Genomic DNA, 16,677 nt, shown 5'->3' on the forward strand with positions numbered 1-16,677 from the left:
ATGGCACAGCACAGCCATTTTTATTATTTTTTTAAGCGTTATCTACAAGATGAAAATATAATGAGAAGGTTTTGCAAATCAGATACATGCAGGGTTTAATTCAAGCGGGGGGGGGGGAATGGGAGCCTGTGCAATCCTAGCAAAGAAAAGAGAGCCTCTGAGGGAGTGCAGAGCATTTTTCCACCATAAATGTAGCACATAGCAGCCCTTGTTTCTTGAGCTACATCATGTTTCTCACTGTAGATGGAATCTCTGCACCCTAACTTCTGCCAAAAGACTGATATTGATTTATTGGAAAGATAAAACCATGGCCCGCTTTAAACAACTGATAGAAGATTTGACAACACTCGCAATATACGAACAGATTGCATTTAGATGTAGACTGTGCATGAATAAATAAAATGATATTTGTAATGCAGTTATAAAAATGCACATGTAAAAACTGTAATATATTGTTAGTAATTTTTCATTAGTTGGAATAACTATATTGCTTACATAATTATATATATCACAATTTCAAATTTTTTGCTTTTTCTTTAATTTTTGTTTTCTTCTTTTCCTTTTATTCTATTCTATTCTATTCTCTAACTGAAAGTTTTCAATAAATAATAATAATAGTCTCTCACTGCATTTGGTTTCTGACTATACATTAGGCAGAACTGTCAGATAGTGAGAGCTGTTTGACAGAAGGTAATGGAATCTCCTTTATTGTAAGTTTTTTAACAAATGTTGGAAGGCCATCTGTCAGGAAATCTTTAGGTGAAATTTCTGCATTGTAGGGGGGTGGACTTGATGACCTTTGGGAACATTTCCAGCTCTCCAGTTCTATGGTTCTATGTTTCTTTACAACTAACACAGCGGGAGTCAGAGGCAAAATAATTGGAGCATTGAATGTAAAATAATTACCTTTGTATAGTTGGGTAATTGTTGTTGTTGTTGTTGTTGTTGTTTTCTCTCTCTCTCTCTCTCTCTCTCTCTCTCACACACACACACACACACACACAGTGTCTATAATATCCCCCCAGTCATTGAACTATCAGAGTTCAATGACACATTCCAGCCAGGCAAAAGCACTCAAGGTGCAAAGCTGAGTCAATGAGGGGTGTGGCTGGAAAGTGGGTGTGGCCTGAGAAGAAGGCGGAATGGCTTAGGGAGAGTTCCAAGGGCCAGAGAGAGGGGTCTGGAGGACCGCATTTGGCCCCCAAGCTTGAAGTTCCTCACCCCTGCTTTGTTCCTCTGCCCAGTCAAGATTTCATTCCTCCCAAATTATCAGGCCTACAGATGCTACATTCCATTCCAGAAATTGCATCCCACAAATGAGACAAGAAATTATAGAGCCCATCAGGCAAGCATATAACATGCACACCTGTGCAATGGTAGCAGCAGACTCCCCATTGCGCTTTTTTCGTGCTCACGAACACAAATGTGCATGCTTGTGAACTCACAAGACTCCAGAATAGCTCTGAGTACTCACCACTGCTGGACCTCCTTCTCTGTAACTGGAAAAAGAAGAGAGAAAGAGAGAGTGTGTTTACTGGTCATTCAAAGAAAAATGCAGTTTGTTTGTTTTTTCCCATGCATAATTTTTATTAAGTTGTATAGTACAAAATACAAAATACAGAAAAAGATTCAATTCTCATTTTCACAGACTTTTGGTATGACTTCCTTCAGCCTTTCCACAAATCATCCGTTATAATCTTTATGAAGGTTCGCATTTCCTGTTTTATATTGCCATTATTCATCACAGTTCTTCCAATTCTCTTTAGACAATAACCTTTTCTTTTTACAGAGCTCCTTTAAAGCCCACTAGTGTTATCTGTCCGTCACTTAGATTTTCCAGATATTTCGTAAAGCTTTCCCAATCCTTAATGAACCTCTGGTCTTTTGAGTATCTAATTTTCCCTGTCATCTTATCCATCTCCGCATAATCTAACAGTTTTGCTCTCCATTCCTCAATAGTCGGTAAGCCCTCTGATTTCCAGTTTTGAGCTAGTAAAACTCTTGCTGCTGTTGTTGCATACTGGAACAACTTATGATCTTTATTCTTTATCTCCTTTCCTACCAATCCCAACAAAAAAGCCTCGGGTTTTTTAATAAAGGTATATCTTAAGATTTTCTTCATTTCATTATATACACTCTCCCAAAACCCTTTAACTTTTTGACATTCCCACCACATATGGTAGAAGGACCCCTCCCTTTCCTTGCACTTCCAGCATTTATTGCAGATTCCATACATTTTGGCCAATTTTGCAGGAGTCATATACCATCGATAGAACATTTTCATTAAGTTCTCCTTTAATGTCACACAAGCTGTAAACTTAAGATGTTTTTTCCAAAGTTTCTCCCATTCTTCGAAATATATATTGTGACCAATATCTTTAGCCCAATGTATCATCACCGACTTTACTTCCTCGTCTATTAAATTCCATTCCAATAGCTGATTGTACATTTTCGATAGGATTTTATAGTTATTGTTCAGTATCTCTGTCTGGAATCTAGAATCTTTATCAGCATATCCTTTGTCTTTAATGTCTTTTCTAAACATTCCATTTATCTGAAAGTAGTGCATCCAATCATAGACTTTCTCTTTGACCTGATCATACGGCTAGAAAAATGCAGTTTTGAGTTCTCAGTTCTCACTACCTAAATGTTTTAATCTAGTTCATACATTCTGACTCACTGCTTTAAACTTTATTCAAGCACAGTACCATTGTTTATCAGCAACTGAAGCCTTGCTCACACTTTATGGTACAAGCTGCCTCTACACACATGCAAGTGTTTGTGTGAAAGAGTGCCCACTTGTTGATTTGCACAGCTCAACTGCCTGGGTACACAGGCACATGGACCCTACACTCCACTGAATGTTACATGTGAATAAAGTGAGCATCTCAAATGTTTGTGAACACAAATTAGTCACTCATTGAATGTAACCACCAATTTGAACATTCTGCCAGTGCTGCTGTTGCTTCTTCTAATGTGAAGGCAAGCAGTGAGTGTCAAGAGCTCCGGAGCAAAAGAACAGTGGGAGATATCAGCAACACATCTTTACAACAGCAATAAAATCTAAGAGGCAACCCCTCCCCCCAATATAATAAAACTCAGTCTAATGAGGATAATGCTCAGCAGCCAAATAACGTTGAATGTCATTTAGAAAAGAAAAACAAGATGGGTTGGGTCGGAACGAAATAGAGTAATATGGAAGAGGCTGTGGCTGGCTGGCTAGCAGGCTAGAACCTTAAAGAAAAAGAGATTTTATTAAAGCTTTTTCATAATGCAATAAAATAAAATAAAACTAATCTAACTAAAAACAAAGAGAAAAGAAAACATCAAAGGAAAACAAGAAAAGAAAGAAAAGAGAAGTAGAGAAGAAAAATAAAGAGGACTTTTTATTTTCTAACTGTCAGTTACGTAAAAGAAATTATTCAAAATATTGACTCCAGAGTGACACCCACCTGATCTCCTTTCTGTTACACAATATTTTCCCAATCTTCTGACCAAAATAGATTAATTCATTTTCATTTTTACACAAAAGTCCAAAAGGGATTATCTAATTATTATTATTAATAATATTAAATGTCAGCAATAGTTTTTCTCTAATTTAGAATATTAAACTTGTCTCCTGTAACCTCAACATTCTTCCATATATTAAATAATAAGTATTTGTCCACACAAGAGTCTCTCCACTGTGATCATATATGAAAACAATATTCCATAATTTTTTTTACTCATTAGTTCACACCCAGTTTCACATCATCTGTTCCTATTGACTGTTATAACTCCTGTGGTTTTCTATCTTGATTTTGAAAAAAATATTGCTTCTATTTACTCTTTACAGCCATTCCTATTCCAAGAAAAGCGCTAGAGGTTTGATAGCTTTTTTCTCTAAGTTCAAACTGCATACAGAGTCCTTTCTCTCTCAACTCTATCTCTGCCAGCTCAGGATCTCTCTTAATCCCTTCTCTTAAGCTTAGGACCATCGTACCTACGGGACCGCCTCTCCTGGTATGCCCCACGGAGGACCTTAAGGTCCATAAATAGCAATAGCCTAGTGGTCCCGGGCCCTAAGGAAGTTAGATTAGCTTCAACCAAAACCAGGGCCTTTTCAACACTGGCTCTGGCCTGGTGGAACACTCTGTCTCATGAGACCAGGGCCCCGCAGGACCTGATTTCTTTCTGCAGGGCCTGTAAGACAGAGTTGTTCCACCTGGCCTTTGGCTTGGAGCCAATTTGATTCCCTCCCCCTCTTTCTTTTTCCTTTCGCTTCCTGTGATGAGGCTGCATTTTAATGTTTCAATATTTTAATGTATTTTAATCTTGTTTTTAAGTTGTATTCATTCAACTTGTTTTTATTATTGCTTATTAGCCACCCTGAGCCTGGCCTTGGCTGGGGAGGGTGGGGTATAAATAAAAATTATTATTATTATTATTATTATTATTATTATTAATCTGTCCATCCATACCTTCATACTACTCCTCCACAACTTTGCTATTTGGATGTTTCATTCCTCTAATCACCTTTGTGAAGGATGTCTCCATTTCACCATCTTTTGTTTCCAACTCTACCATTTCACTCTCCTTTTCTGGCAACCCTTCTGTGTTCTCTTTAATTCCACTTTCCATTTCATCCTTCTCTGGTTTGCTTTCATTCACAATTTCATCAATCTTAGAGCTCTAATCTCTTTTATTTGGTCATCAGACAATTGCTGAAGAATGCCAACAGTCAATAGAATGTCCAACAATGTATTTGCCGTATGGAATATTCTTTATCTTATCAACAATTCAGTATCCATCTTAAAATCTTCACAGTCTCCACCTTAATAACTTCAATCTCCACCTTAAGATATTCACAGCATTTTCTCTTATCAAACCACATTCCTTTCTCACACATGAAATGTGAGGTAGAAAAAATACTTTTGATTTAAAGGAAGCACTTTCATTGGGAAAACAGATCATCATCATCATCATCATCATCATCTTAGCATTCAGAACTCCCTTGATCATTTAAAACTTTACTGGTTCACACAATTAGAACATGCTTCTTGTTCTACCTTCAGTCTTTTAATGATCAACATGACAGAGCCCCCAATAGGAGAGTTTAAATATAGAAAAGTCAAGGAGTATAGTACTAGGAATATAGATTGTTAGACCCTTTTACCTATAGTTCACTTGCAAACAGTGCGCCTCTCTTTCTACCCCTCTTGCAATGAACAGACCACACACTGTTAAATAAGTTTAAAATGCTTTACTTACAAAACCTTCCAAAGGTCAAATTCATGCATTTATCCAAGCAAGGGGAATAGAGGCAGAATACCTTAGGTAGAAAATACAGGAAGATAGCTTCAAACATGTGCCGTGGGGGGGGGGGGGGGAGCTGCCGCCCTAGATCAAGTAAAACAATAGAAATGCTTAACTAACTGACCAATCACATCGGTTTTGCCCCTCCTAACAAAAGTCCTGTCCCCCCTAACAAAAATCCTGGCTACGCCCATGGCCCCATGTCTGCTTTCAAAGGAGAGAAGACAAAGCCACTGGGGCAGAGTGATTTGATTGTTGGGTTAGGAAGTCAGGGTTCAAATCCCCACTTGGCTATGACGCTCACTAGGTGTGGTATTGGCTCACAGCCATTGCCTCTCAGCCTATAACATACTTCACAGGGGTGGAATGGGGATTAAATGAGGAGGGAAGAGAACCATGTACACCACATTGAACATCTTGGAGGAAAAAGTGGGTCATAAATGCAATAAATCATCAACACCACCAGAGAATTCTGCACTGGTTACAGTGGTACCTCAGGTTAAGAACTTAATTCATTCTGGAGATCCGTTCTTAACTTGAAACTGTTCTTAACCTGAGGTACCACTTTAGCTAATGGGGCCTCCCGCTGCCGCTGCACAATTTCTGTTCTCATCCTGAAGCAAAGTTCTTAACCCGAGGTATTATTTCTGGGTAAGCAGAGTCTGTAACCTGAAGCATCTGTAACCTGAAGCGTATGTAACCCGAGGTACCACTGTATATTGTGCCTCTGAGTTTAGGCACAGCGTACCTCTCTGGGAGGGATGATCCATTATTTGAGGGGATGTGGCCTGGATAAGTAGTGCAGCCTTGAGAAGGCCCTGAGGGCCAGTGAGAGAGGTTTTATAGGCCTCATTTGTCCTGCGGCCCCTCAGTTCTCTCTAGATAGATCAACGGTCTGTCTGGGTATAAACCAGCTTCCTACATTCAAGTTCGTTTCTGACCTCCTTCCGTCCCTCTTGGTTCTTCCTGCTTCCTTCTAATCACCTCTTTATGGAGGCAATTGTACACTGCAACCTCAATGATGCCGTTATTACAGCTTCAGACCTGTAAAGTCTTCTCCCTGGACCTCATTAGCTCATTGCTGTCTTGACAGGCATTGATGGAGCAAGTCCAATAAAGGTATCCGTGGCAGGAAGCGAGATGCAGCCCAGAAACAGCTCAGAAGAAACCCTGATGTTGAAAATGAGCAACCTATATGGAATAGGATGCAACAGGTGGGCGGCTATGGTCAGGGAAAGGAAAGCCAATAGAAAATTAGCTTGAGAATCTGCAAATGGCAGAGATGGGCATTTTAGAGGATAGAGACCTGCCTTATTTTGAGTCAGACCAATGGTCCATTCAGTTCAGTATTGTCTACACTGACTGGCAGCAGATCTCCAGAGTTTCAGGCAGGGAGTCTTTCCAGCCTTACCTAGAGATGCTAGGATTGGACTTGGTAACTTCTGCATGAAAAGCAGGTGCTCTACCACTTAGCTAGCTGCAGCCCTTCTCCTAACAATAATTTCATGGTTCTGAAATAAAGGGCTGATTTAAATGGGAAGCTGCCTTATATCTAGTCAGACCATCCAGCTCAGTATTGTCTACACTGACTAACAGCGGCTCTCAAGGGTATCAGGTGGAATTCTGTCCCAGTCCTACCTAGAGATGCCAGGAACTGAACCTGGGACCTTCTGCAGGCAAAGCAGATATCCTATAGCTGAGCTAAAGCCCTTTCCCAAATGAACCCACTCTGGAGAGCTGCAGTGTGAACAACCCTGAGCTAGATGGCACAATGGTCTGATTCAGGATAAGGAACTTTCAATGTTTGTAACTGAAATCCCTTGCGGACCTCAAGGGGCGAATCAAGCTTATATTCTCCCCCCCTAAACACACACCTTGTTTTCAATCACACATTACTGCTGATGATCAGAGCCAAGATAACTGACATTGCATTCTCCTACAGAGAAGTGGCCTCAGTCCCGAATCTGAACATATCCATTCCAATAGGCAAACTCTCTCTCCTAGTCATTATTGCCTGTTTCACTTGCTGGAGCAAGGAGGGCACATCACCATTATTACCCTAGCCCATGATCTCACTGTTCACACTGATTGGCAGTGAAACTGTGGAATTCCCTGCCGCAAGAGGCAGTGATGATGCAGTGGTTAGAGCACTGACTTCAATGGCTTTAAAAGAGGATTAGACAAATTTGTGGAGGATAAGACTATCTATGACAGTGGCTGCAATATGCCCCTGAATACCAGTTGCTGGGACTCACAAGCAGACAGAAAGCTCTTGCTCTCATGTCCTGTTTGTGGGCTTCTCATAATGGGCACCTGTCTGGCCACTGTGAGAACATGATGCTGGACTAGCTGGGCTCCCTCTAGCCTGATCCCTCAGCCTATTCTAATACCCTTATCATTCTAATATGCTTTTTCATACTTCATCAATCTGTCAAGGGCCATCTAATCTAACCCCCTGCAATGCAGGAGTCTCAACTAAAGCATCCATGACAGGTGGCTATCCAGCCTCTACTTAAAAACCTCCAAGGAAGGAGAGTCCATCACCTCCCAAGGAGTCTGTTCTGCTGTTGAACGGCTCTTACTGTCAGAAAGTTCTTCCTGATGTTTAGTCATAATCTGCTTTCTTGCAACTTGAAGCCATTGGTTTGGGACCTACCCTCTGGAGCAGGAGAAAACAACCTTGCTCCATCTTCCATGTGACCACCCTTTAGATATTTGAAGATGGCCATCATATCTCCTCTCAGCCTCTTCTTCACCAGGCTAAACATACCCAGCTCCTTCAACTGTTTCTCATAAGGTTTGGTTTCCTGACCCTTGATTAACTTGGCTTAAACCTCTCGACTCATTCCCTGACAATAAATTTCCATTTTGTGTCAATTGGCAAGAAAAAGAAAATAACAAAGATTAAGAGAAATTAATCAATATATATTTCCCTTGCTATCTCTAAGTCTTAAAAGCACGTAGGACTGGATTATTCTTCCAGGAGGGGTTTTAATTAACCTGAAATAAATCAATATTTATTCATTACTTGACAAGGAAGAGAGAAAGAGAAAGAGAGAGATTGTGCAGGACGGTGGTGTTTTTTTAATCTGCGCGGCTTTGGGAGATAGATGCAGGAAGGAGCTGGCTTGAGCATGTTAGCAAAGGCTGGAAGGACAAAAGGAGCATTAGCCGAGTGATGGATTGACACACACATGCCTAGCGGGAAAGAGGGTTTTCTGCAGCAGAGGCAGCCACGCCGCAGTGACCACGCTCATCACACTAGTGAATGGGGAGGCAGGAGAACCATGCACTTCCTCTGCCAGGGACACCTGATAATTGAGTTCCAGCAGTGTTTAGGAACACGAGAAGCTGGCTTGTGCTGAGTCACAGCATTGGTCCATTTAGCTCAATGTTATGTACACTGACTGGCAAAAGCAGATTTCCATAGTTTCAGGCAGGGATCTCTCCCAGCCCTACCTAGAAATGTCATTGGGGATTGAGCCCAGGAACAAAGAAATCTTCCTTATACTGAATCAGAGATATTGGTCCATCAAACTCATTAGTATCCATACCGACAGGGACTGAACCCAGGAGATTCTGCATGTCAGTCAGATACTCTGCTGCTGACCTAAGATTCTAGTCCTTATAGAGTAAGGGCTGGATTCAATAGGTACATAGTAATCTGCTTTGCACTAGCAGATCTATGTGGTTGTCATGCTGACAGCTCTTGGCAGCCACCATAGCAATGCCATCCAACTGTTCTCTCTCTCACTCAACTCTCTCCCCATTCACACAAAATGCGCCATCGCAGCTGAATGCAAGCACATTTCACACTTCTCTGCCCACCCACCAGCACCGCACTCCCGTCAGTAGCATTTACACTTCCTTCACAAGCAGGGCAAAAGTAAAAAATTAAAACCGGCAATGCTCAATTATCATAACTTAAGCTTCTAGCAGATGGTGAAAGAATGCAGGAATGTGGGGGCAAAGAACATGTAATGTGGAGGGCTGTAATGGTCAGTTTTGTTTTGTTTTGTTTGTTTTGTCAAGTAGTTTTGCTTGCATAAAGAGCTGGCTTTGAAAGAACTGAACTGGTGCATGCTTCCTCCCTTCAGCAGTAAAAATAAATAAAACTGATGACACACTTTCAAAGAGAGCAGGGGCAGTTGACCGGCCTTCTTGATGCTGTTGGAATACAACCCTCCCCATCTGAGAATACTGGCTGGGCAGGGGGCTCAGGCTGATGAGAACTGGAGTCCTACAACATCTGGAGGGCCACATGTTCCAGAGCAGTGAATCAAGAAGAGGAATTATCCTTTCTCACATGGGAATGCCTCTCCTAAATAGAAGCAGTCTTCCATCTCTTTCATTCATCCAACTCTTGAGAAGGTAATGCCTCCTCTTTGCATTGCAGAGGGTTGGACTATAATACCCTTTAGGTCCCTTTCACCTCTACAATTCTATTATGCTATGATCAGCCGTGGGGAAGCTGATCTAAGAAGAGGCATTCTCCCTTCTCTCAGGAGGAATGCCTCTTCTATTTAGAGGCAACAGGTATGGCCTGTGGAGAGAAGGGGTGTGGCCTGCAGAGAGTCAGGTAGAGAGGAACTGAGGGCCACATCTAGAGCCTGGTCTGGACTATTCCCATCCCTGATTTAAATCCTCATCAGAGTTTTGACTACCGTGTGTGCTTTCTCTTAGAATGCCAGTCTCCTACACCATGATCAGTCACAGACATTGGCGGAGGAAGAGGTGGGCAAGGGGAGCGCACCTTCCATCGCAGCTGCCACCCAGCCCACGGTGGGCGCCCCACCCCCAGGACTTGCACCACGCCCCTGCGGGCAGCGCGCCCCGCCCCCCAGGACGTGCACCAGCCCCGCCCCTGGCGCCGGAGCATGAAGCTCCACCACTGGTCACAGAAATTGTCAGTGCTGGAAAATAATCCTCATCCACTGACAGCCCTGCCTGTCATTCTCACTGAGGCTGTAAATCCATGTCTGGACTGTACTACTTTAAATGGGACACAGGTGGCACTGTGGGTTAAACCACAGAGCCTAGGACTTGCCGATCAGAAGGTCGGAGGTTCGAATCCCCGTGATGGGGTGAGCTCCCATTGCTCGGTCCCTGCTCCTGTCAACCTAGCAGTTCGAAAGCACGTCAAAGTGCAAGTAGATAAATAAGTACCGCTCCAGCGGAATGGTAAATGGTGTTTTCGTGTGCTGCTCTGGTTTGCCAAGAGCAGCTTAGTCATGCTGGCCACATGACCTGGAAGCTGTACAGCGGCTCCCTTGGCCAATAAAGTGAGATGAGCGCCACAACCCCAGAGTCGGTCACGACTAGACCTAATGGTCAGGGGTCCCTTTACCTTTACCTTTACCTTTACTTTAAATGGCAGAGGTAGAGTGGGGGAGCAATCCCGTGAGTGGCGGCTGCTCCTTCCAGGTTAGGTCTCAACAATCAGCACAGGCAGGGCTATGAAGAAGGAGGAGCTCATCTTTAAAATTCCCCACAATGCATCAGAGTGAAGCTAAGCTGGGAGTGTTGTAGGAAATGGAAATGGTTTCTTGGTGGAACATCCAGTGAGGCCCAGATAAAGGATCAGCAGTGGGGCCTACCAGGGCTCAGGGTCCTTGGCAGTCGCCACAAGCTTCCAAGTGCTGGAGCCATCCCTGTTCATATCTCCCACTACGATCTTGCAGAAAAGCTCAATGAGGATCCGCGGCAAATTTCATAGCATATTTGCAGGATGCGGATTTTGCTGAACTGAAAACATTGCATTTTCAGGCCCAGGCTTTTGGAAATGAATCGTGCAAAAGCTTCTCTGTTCAAAAGCAATCCACAGGTTTCCTGCATCTGTATCCTGGGGACACCAAGTAAGTCCAGCAGACCTTTATCAACTTCATGTCAGATGTTAGCTCCACATACACAAACACCCACCTCCACAAAACTTTGCAAACCCATAAAACAGGTATTTCTCACCCAAAAAAACCTTTATAAATTCATAATTCTGAAACTGATTATTACTTGAGAACTGAGATCCTGGTGCTCTTAGCTTTCTTTCTTTTTAATGCTTTTTGGTTCAGTGATTTCCTGCCCCATCAAAATTCCAGCAATTCAAGTTAAACATTAAAAGTGCAAAAAATAAGTATGTAACTCATTCAAGTCTACATTTCGTTGAGGCTACACCTGGGCTTCAGTTACAGTCCACAGGTGCATGCTGCTCCATACAGCAACAACAAAATCCCTGCATGTCAGGATAACAGAACCAAGCATAGCCTTCTCCCTTACACACTAGGTCTCTAGATGCAGGCTGCCTGCTTTTTGTATATTGCAATGGCTTCTCAATGTATTTAGAGGTTTTAAACTTTTTAAAAAAGCTTTAGATTGTTTTAAATGGTTTCTAAACACTTTAAATGTGTTTTAAATCTAATTTTAAATTGTGCTGTTTTAACATTTTGCTGCTTAATGCCTTGGGTCCCTTTTGGGAGGAAAGGCGAGGCACAAATTTAATAAATGAATAAATAAAAACCTAAAACTATATGCAAACACACACAAAAACCCTATAAATATAAAAGCAGTTGTTAAACAACAACGGTAAGTGTGTGTTGAATATGTGTTTGACACCAATGTTTATTTATTGCATTTCTATCCCAACTTTTTCCCTAAGGAGCTCAAGGTAGCATACATAGTTGTACTCTTCTTCATTTAATCCCTATGAAATAGGCTAGATTCAGAGGTAGTGACAGGACCAAGGTCACCCAATGAGCTTCATGACCACATGGAGGATTTGAACCCTGGTCTCTCCCAGGACCTGGTTCTCATTTAAACCCCGCAATAAGTCTGCCCAGTAGGTCAGGCTGAGAGGTAGCAACTGGCCCAGAATCACCTAGTGAGTTCATGGTTGATTGGGGGATTTGAACCCTCGTCCTGGTCCTCATTTAATCCCCACAATAACCCTGTGAGGTAGGTCAGGCTGAAAGAGTGACTGTGACCCATACAGAAAGCTCCATTACCTGATTCAAACCAGACTCCCAGACTCTAGTCCAGCACTCTAACCATTACACCACTACCAGCTCACATATGTGTGCGTGTGAATGAGAGAGACAGGGTGACTCCTCCCACTTCCCACTCTGATCCCACCCACTCCCATTTGGGCCCCACCCTCTCCTGGCATGAGGCCAGGGAGGTTGGCAGCCGCCAGGAGTGCGGTAAAATGCTTCCTTGCTCTCCACTAAACACCTCATTGGGAAATAGGCCAGAAATTTCTCGTCCCCACCCTCCCTCCTCGCCAGGCTTAAATATGAGATGCCGACTTTCAGAAATTTGTTCCCAAAGGGGATTTGCAGCTGGCTTCCTTCCAGCACTGATTTGTTGCTAGGCCAGTGTCACACGACAGCGAGGGGAAAGGCAGCGTTGACGGGGTGGAACCTATTGTGTGCGGGGAGCTGGAGAATAAAGAAATCCCTGACACTCCTGAGCTTATTAAAACAATGCCTACGTATCTTCAGCCCTGGCGCTGGCATCTGTGCCATCTGAATCAGAGGAGAGGGTCTCTTCAAAGGCTAGCAACATTTTAAAAAAATTGTTTCAGCAGAGCAGGCGTGGAAGATCCACTCTACCCTTCCACCACCCAGCTCACCCACCTATGCAGAATTTCTGCTCCCTCATGGACACCAGGCCAAGCTGTCAAGATACAAGGCTGGGTGGTCAAGACAAAAAACACGGGGGGGAAATCTGCTCCAGATTCCTCACTGCTCTCCCAGCACCCAGGAAGCGTGGGTGGAAGTGCTGCTTATTCTGAGGCGGAAGGCATGACACCCATACATTTCTAGAGTCAGTGGGCTATTAGGCAGCTGTGGCTTCCCCCAAAGGATCCTGGGAATTGTAGTTTGCTGTTACATGCCAAGAGTTGTTAGGAAACCCCCACTCTTCCCCTCACAGAACTACAACTCCCAGAGTGGGTTAGCAATCCTTCTTCTCAGGGAACTCTCGGAATTGTAGCTCTGTGATGGGTAAAGTGTGAGCCTCCTAACAACTCTTGGCCCCTAACAGCAAACTGCAGTTCCCAGGATTCTTTCGGGGAAGCCATGGGTGTTTAAAATGACATGGTTCTGTTTTAAAAGTATGCTGCAGATGGTGCCTTAGTGCAGTGTTTCCCAACCGGTGTTCCGCGGCACACTACTGTGCCGTCAGACATTGGCTGGTGTGCCGTGGGAGGGAGGCGGGCGAGTCGGGCGGTGAGAGGCGGCGGCGGCGAGGATCCGCGTCGAGCCGGGGGCGGCTCCGCGGTGGTGGTGCCGAGCGGCGGGGCAGCGCGTGCAAAAGGGAGGAGCGCGAGACAGCGGAGGAGGAGGAGGCCGGCATGTCCGAGCAGCAGCAGCAACAACAGCAGCAGCAACTCCCGGCGACGGCTCCTCAAGCCCCGCCGCCGCCCCCTCCTCCGCCCGCTATCGCCGCCACCACCACAACAGCCGCCGCCGCCTCAGTTGCCGCCGTCCCTCAGTCCCTCGCTCTGCTGCCTCCTCCCACCCCCAAAGCTTGGAGGTTCCCCGGCAAGGGGGAGGGAAAAAACTTTCACTTTCGTGCGTCCCTCCCGGCGTGACGCTGCGCGCTGACGTCACGGGGCGGGGCTTTAATGGTGGTGTGCCGTGAGATTTTTTTTCAGTAAACAGGTGTGCCGTTGCCCAAAAAAGTTTGGGAAACACTGCCTTAGTGGACTACATCCTGGTGTTGCTGCTGTTGATTTTTAAAGGTGAATGATAATAATTTGCAATAACTGGTATTCTGAGGCATCTTACCTCTGGCAGGGGAAGCAGGATGCTACAAAGCCTTCCAAAACCTAGTCCAGGGCTGGCAAATTTGAAAGTAAGTTCCCAGGTCTGCTGGAATCTTTATTTTATTTTTAGGCTTGCTTCCTAAGAATGCAGCAACCAGTCTCGCCACTCCCAACACCCTAACAAAAGGCCTTAGAGCAGACTCATCTCACTCAGCCACCCCCAGGGACAGCAACAGAAAGTTACGCTAATTCGCAATTAAAATCTCTTCAGATGCCATTAAATATTGAAGAAAAAGGACTCAGCAGGTTTTGGGAAATGGAACCAGCAGACAGAAGTTTCTGAGTCAAGATTGACAATGTATCATGATAACTGCAGGGAGTGGCCTTAAATCAAATCACACCACAGGATCCATCAAGCTCAATACTGTCTGCAGTGACAAGCAGGAATCAGCTCTCCAGAGTTTCAGGCAGGAATTTCTCCCAGCTCTAACTGGAGTGGTTAATATTATCATTATATTACCACACTGGGGGTGCTGATGAGTTCAGATTCTCCACCCCCAGTGCCAAAATGTCAGCACCACACTCCACCTGGCTTCCACCACACTTTTGATGCTGTTCCCTTTCCAGCTAGCCACTGCCACATTTGATAACCTAAATTTCTGTCCTTGGGACTGAACCCACTTGTGATTCCCAGCAAATGCCATTCAGTGGCTGGCTGCCTCTAACAGAGGAAGCCGAATGATAGGTTATCCATAACCTCTGGTGGGAAGCTGGTTTGCTGGGAAAGCAAAACCAGTACAGTGGTACCTCAGGTTAAGAACTTAATTCGTTCCAGAAGTCCGTTCTTAACCTGAAACTGTTCTTAACCTGAGGTACCACTTTAGCTAATGGGGCCTCCCGCTGCCGCCGCACGATTTCTGTTCTTATCCTGAGGTAAAGTTCTTAACCAGAGGTACTACTTCTAGGTTAGCGGAGTCTGTAACCTGAAGCGTCTGTAACCCGAGGTACCACTGTATTTATTTTACACATTCCTTTCCAGGAGGTATACAACACTTTTTACCAAAGTGTGTTTTACAACAGTCAACAACAAACAAACCCTTCTATCAAAGTAATGTGGCGTTTAAAACACAGCATTGCAGTATAGCTCTTCTCCCCAAAGGTAGAGCATGCAGAAGGTCTGATGTTCAATCCCTAGCATCTCCTATCCAGAATCAGGAGGATTGGTTTCTTAATTTATTTTTATATGAAAGTAATAATTAGAAAAAATCATGGAGGAGAGGGCTATCCATTGCTACTAGCCACGATGGCCATGCTCTTCCTTCACAGTCAGAACAGGAATGCTTCTGCATACCAGTTGCTGGAAGCCACAGGAGGGGAGAGTCCTCTTGTGCTCAAGTCCTGCTAGAGGGTTTCCCTTTGGGGTATCTAGCTGGCCACTCTGAGAACAGTATGCTAGACCAGATGCACTCCTTTAGCCAGCAGGCTCTCCTTATGTTCTTAAGGGCCGGACTAAGTACAGGGCAGCTTCTTATTTTCCCTCCAGGTCACTTTTGAAATTCTGGGTTAGCAGAGCGACCAACTGGCACCCCATGGGATTAGTCTCTGGGGGCCACTAGTTGTTGCCCACCACCCCCGGGCTGCGACAGACTGCCAATCCAATCCAGCAGGACCAGCAACCTGCCATGCATTCTTTGGAAAGACGCTGCCTGCTCTCTGAGCCTTCTCAAAACGATGCTGGCTTTTTAAGGGTTGTGCATTGCACCACTGTGCAGGGAAAACACATGAACCTGTGGCGTCCTCTTTGATTGCCTTTTTGGGTAAGCAATTCTGTGGACTGCAGCAGAGGCGGCAACAGAGGAAGGGGAGGGAGGGTGCGGAGTGAGCACACCTTTGCCTGGGTACGTGCTCTGGATTCAACAGTTTTGCCAAAGCTGGAGTCTCTGACTCAATCTGCACATTTCCAAGGCGAGGAAAGGAAGGAGGGGCAGAAACCCCACACTCCTTGAAAGGTGCCCCCAAATCTTCACTTGAAAACAGCTCCACCTTTTTTTTTTCTCAAGAGAATCAACCCATTCAAAGCAAACTGATCATGCCAAATAGAATAAGTCAGTGGCTCATTGAGTGAATAAAATCAGATTGTGAAGCATGTTAAACAGGGGAGTTGAGATTCCTTTCAAAAGACAGATTAGCCCAAAGATCAGCAGAGGATGGAAAGAGAGCCTGTTAGGCATTGTCTGAAAAGTTCATTTGTACAACATTAAGAAGTGTTGTGTAGGGACAAAGCTGTCGTCTATCTAGGGCACTGGTCTTCAACCGGTGCTTCCAGATCCAAGGTGGGTCACAACAGGAGCACTACTGCTATGCAAATATAGGTTGAAAGATTTAGAAATGGGTCCCAGATGCATATTTGGGTTAAAAGAAGGCTCTGGATCTGGAAAGGTTAAGCATTGTTGATCTACCTGATGCTCAAGATCCTAAGAATGGCCAGCCAGACATCTCTGGGAAGCCTCCAAGCTGCTAGTTCCCACTGACTTTTATCGGTTTTTATCCTGCCTAATTCTCAGACATGACTCAAGGTGGCTAACAAATCCAGAGCTTCATATATACGGTATATGAAACAATCC

At 44.3% G+C, this 16,677-nt stretch overlaps 1 protein-coding gene and 1 long non-coding RNA gene across 5 annotated transcripts in view; one reads left to right on the forward strand and one right to left on the reverse strand.

Moving 5' to 3' along the window:
* The window catches only part of LOC114588963 (uncharacterized), a 40,167-nt gene extending 28,860 nt beyond the window's left edge, over window positions 1–11,307 (forward strand). Inside the window, exons 2-4 of the long non-coding RNA XR_013391444.1 lie at window positions 6,389–6,509; window positions 9,393–9,666; window positions 11,062–11,307. This is a non-coding gene — a long non-coding RNA (uncharacterized LOC114588963). The remainder of the gene's footprint in view (window positions 1–6,388; window positions 6,510–9,392; window positions 9,667–11,061) is intronic.
* The window catches only part of NCS1 (neuronal calcium sensor 1), a 62,638-nt gene that overhangs the window by 19,000 nt on the left and 26,961 nt on the right, over window positions 1–16,677 (reverse strand). For 2 of the 4 annotated variants that reach the window (XM_028714807.2, XM_077922748.1), the window contains one exon: window positions 1,475–1,499. In XM_028714807.2, the coding sequence (XP_028570640.1) occupies window positions 1,475–1,499 (25 nt within the window). Of the gene's footprint in view, window positions 1–1,366; window positions 1,411–1,474; window positions 1,500–6,043; window positions 6,081–16,677 lie in introns of those variants that run through there. The other 2 variants (XM_028714810.2, XM_077922749.1) reach the window with 2 other exon arrangements.

Source organism: Podarcis muralis, chromosome Z (genome assembly GCF_964188315.1).
Source record: "Podarcis muralis chromosome Z, rPodMur119.hap1.1, whole genome shotgun sequence".
Classification (NCBI taxonomy): domain Eukaryota; kingdom Metazoa; phylum Chordata; class Lepidosauria; order Squamata; family Lacertidae; genus Podarcis; species Podarcis muralis.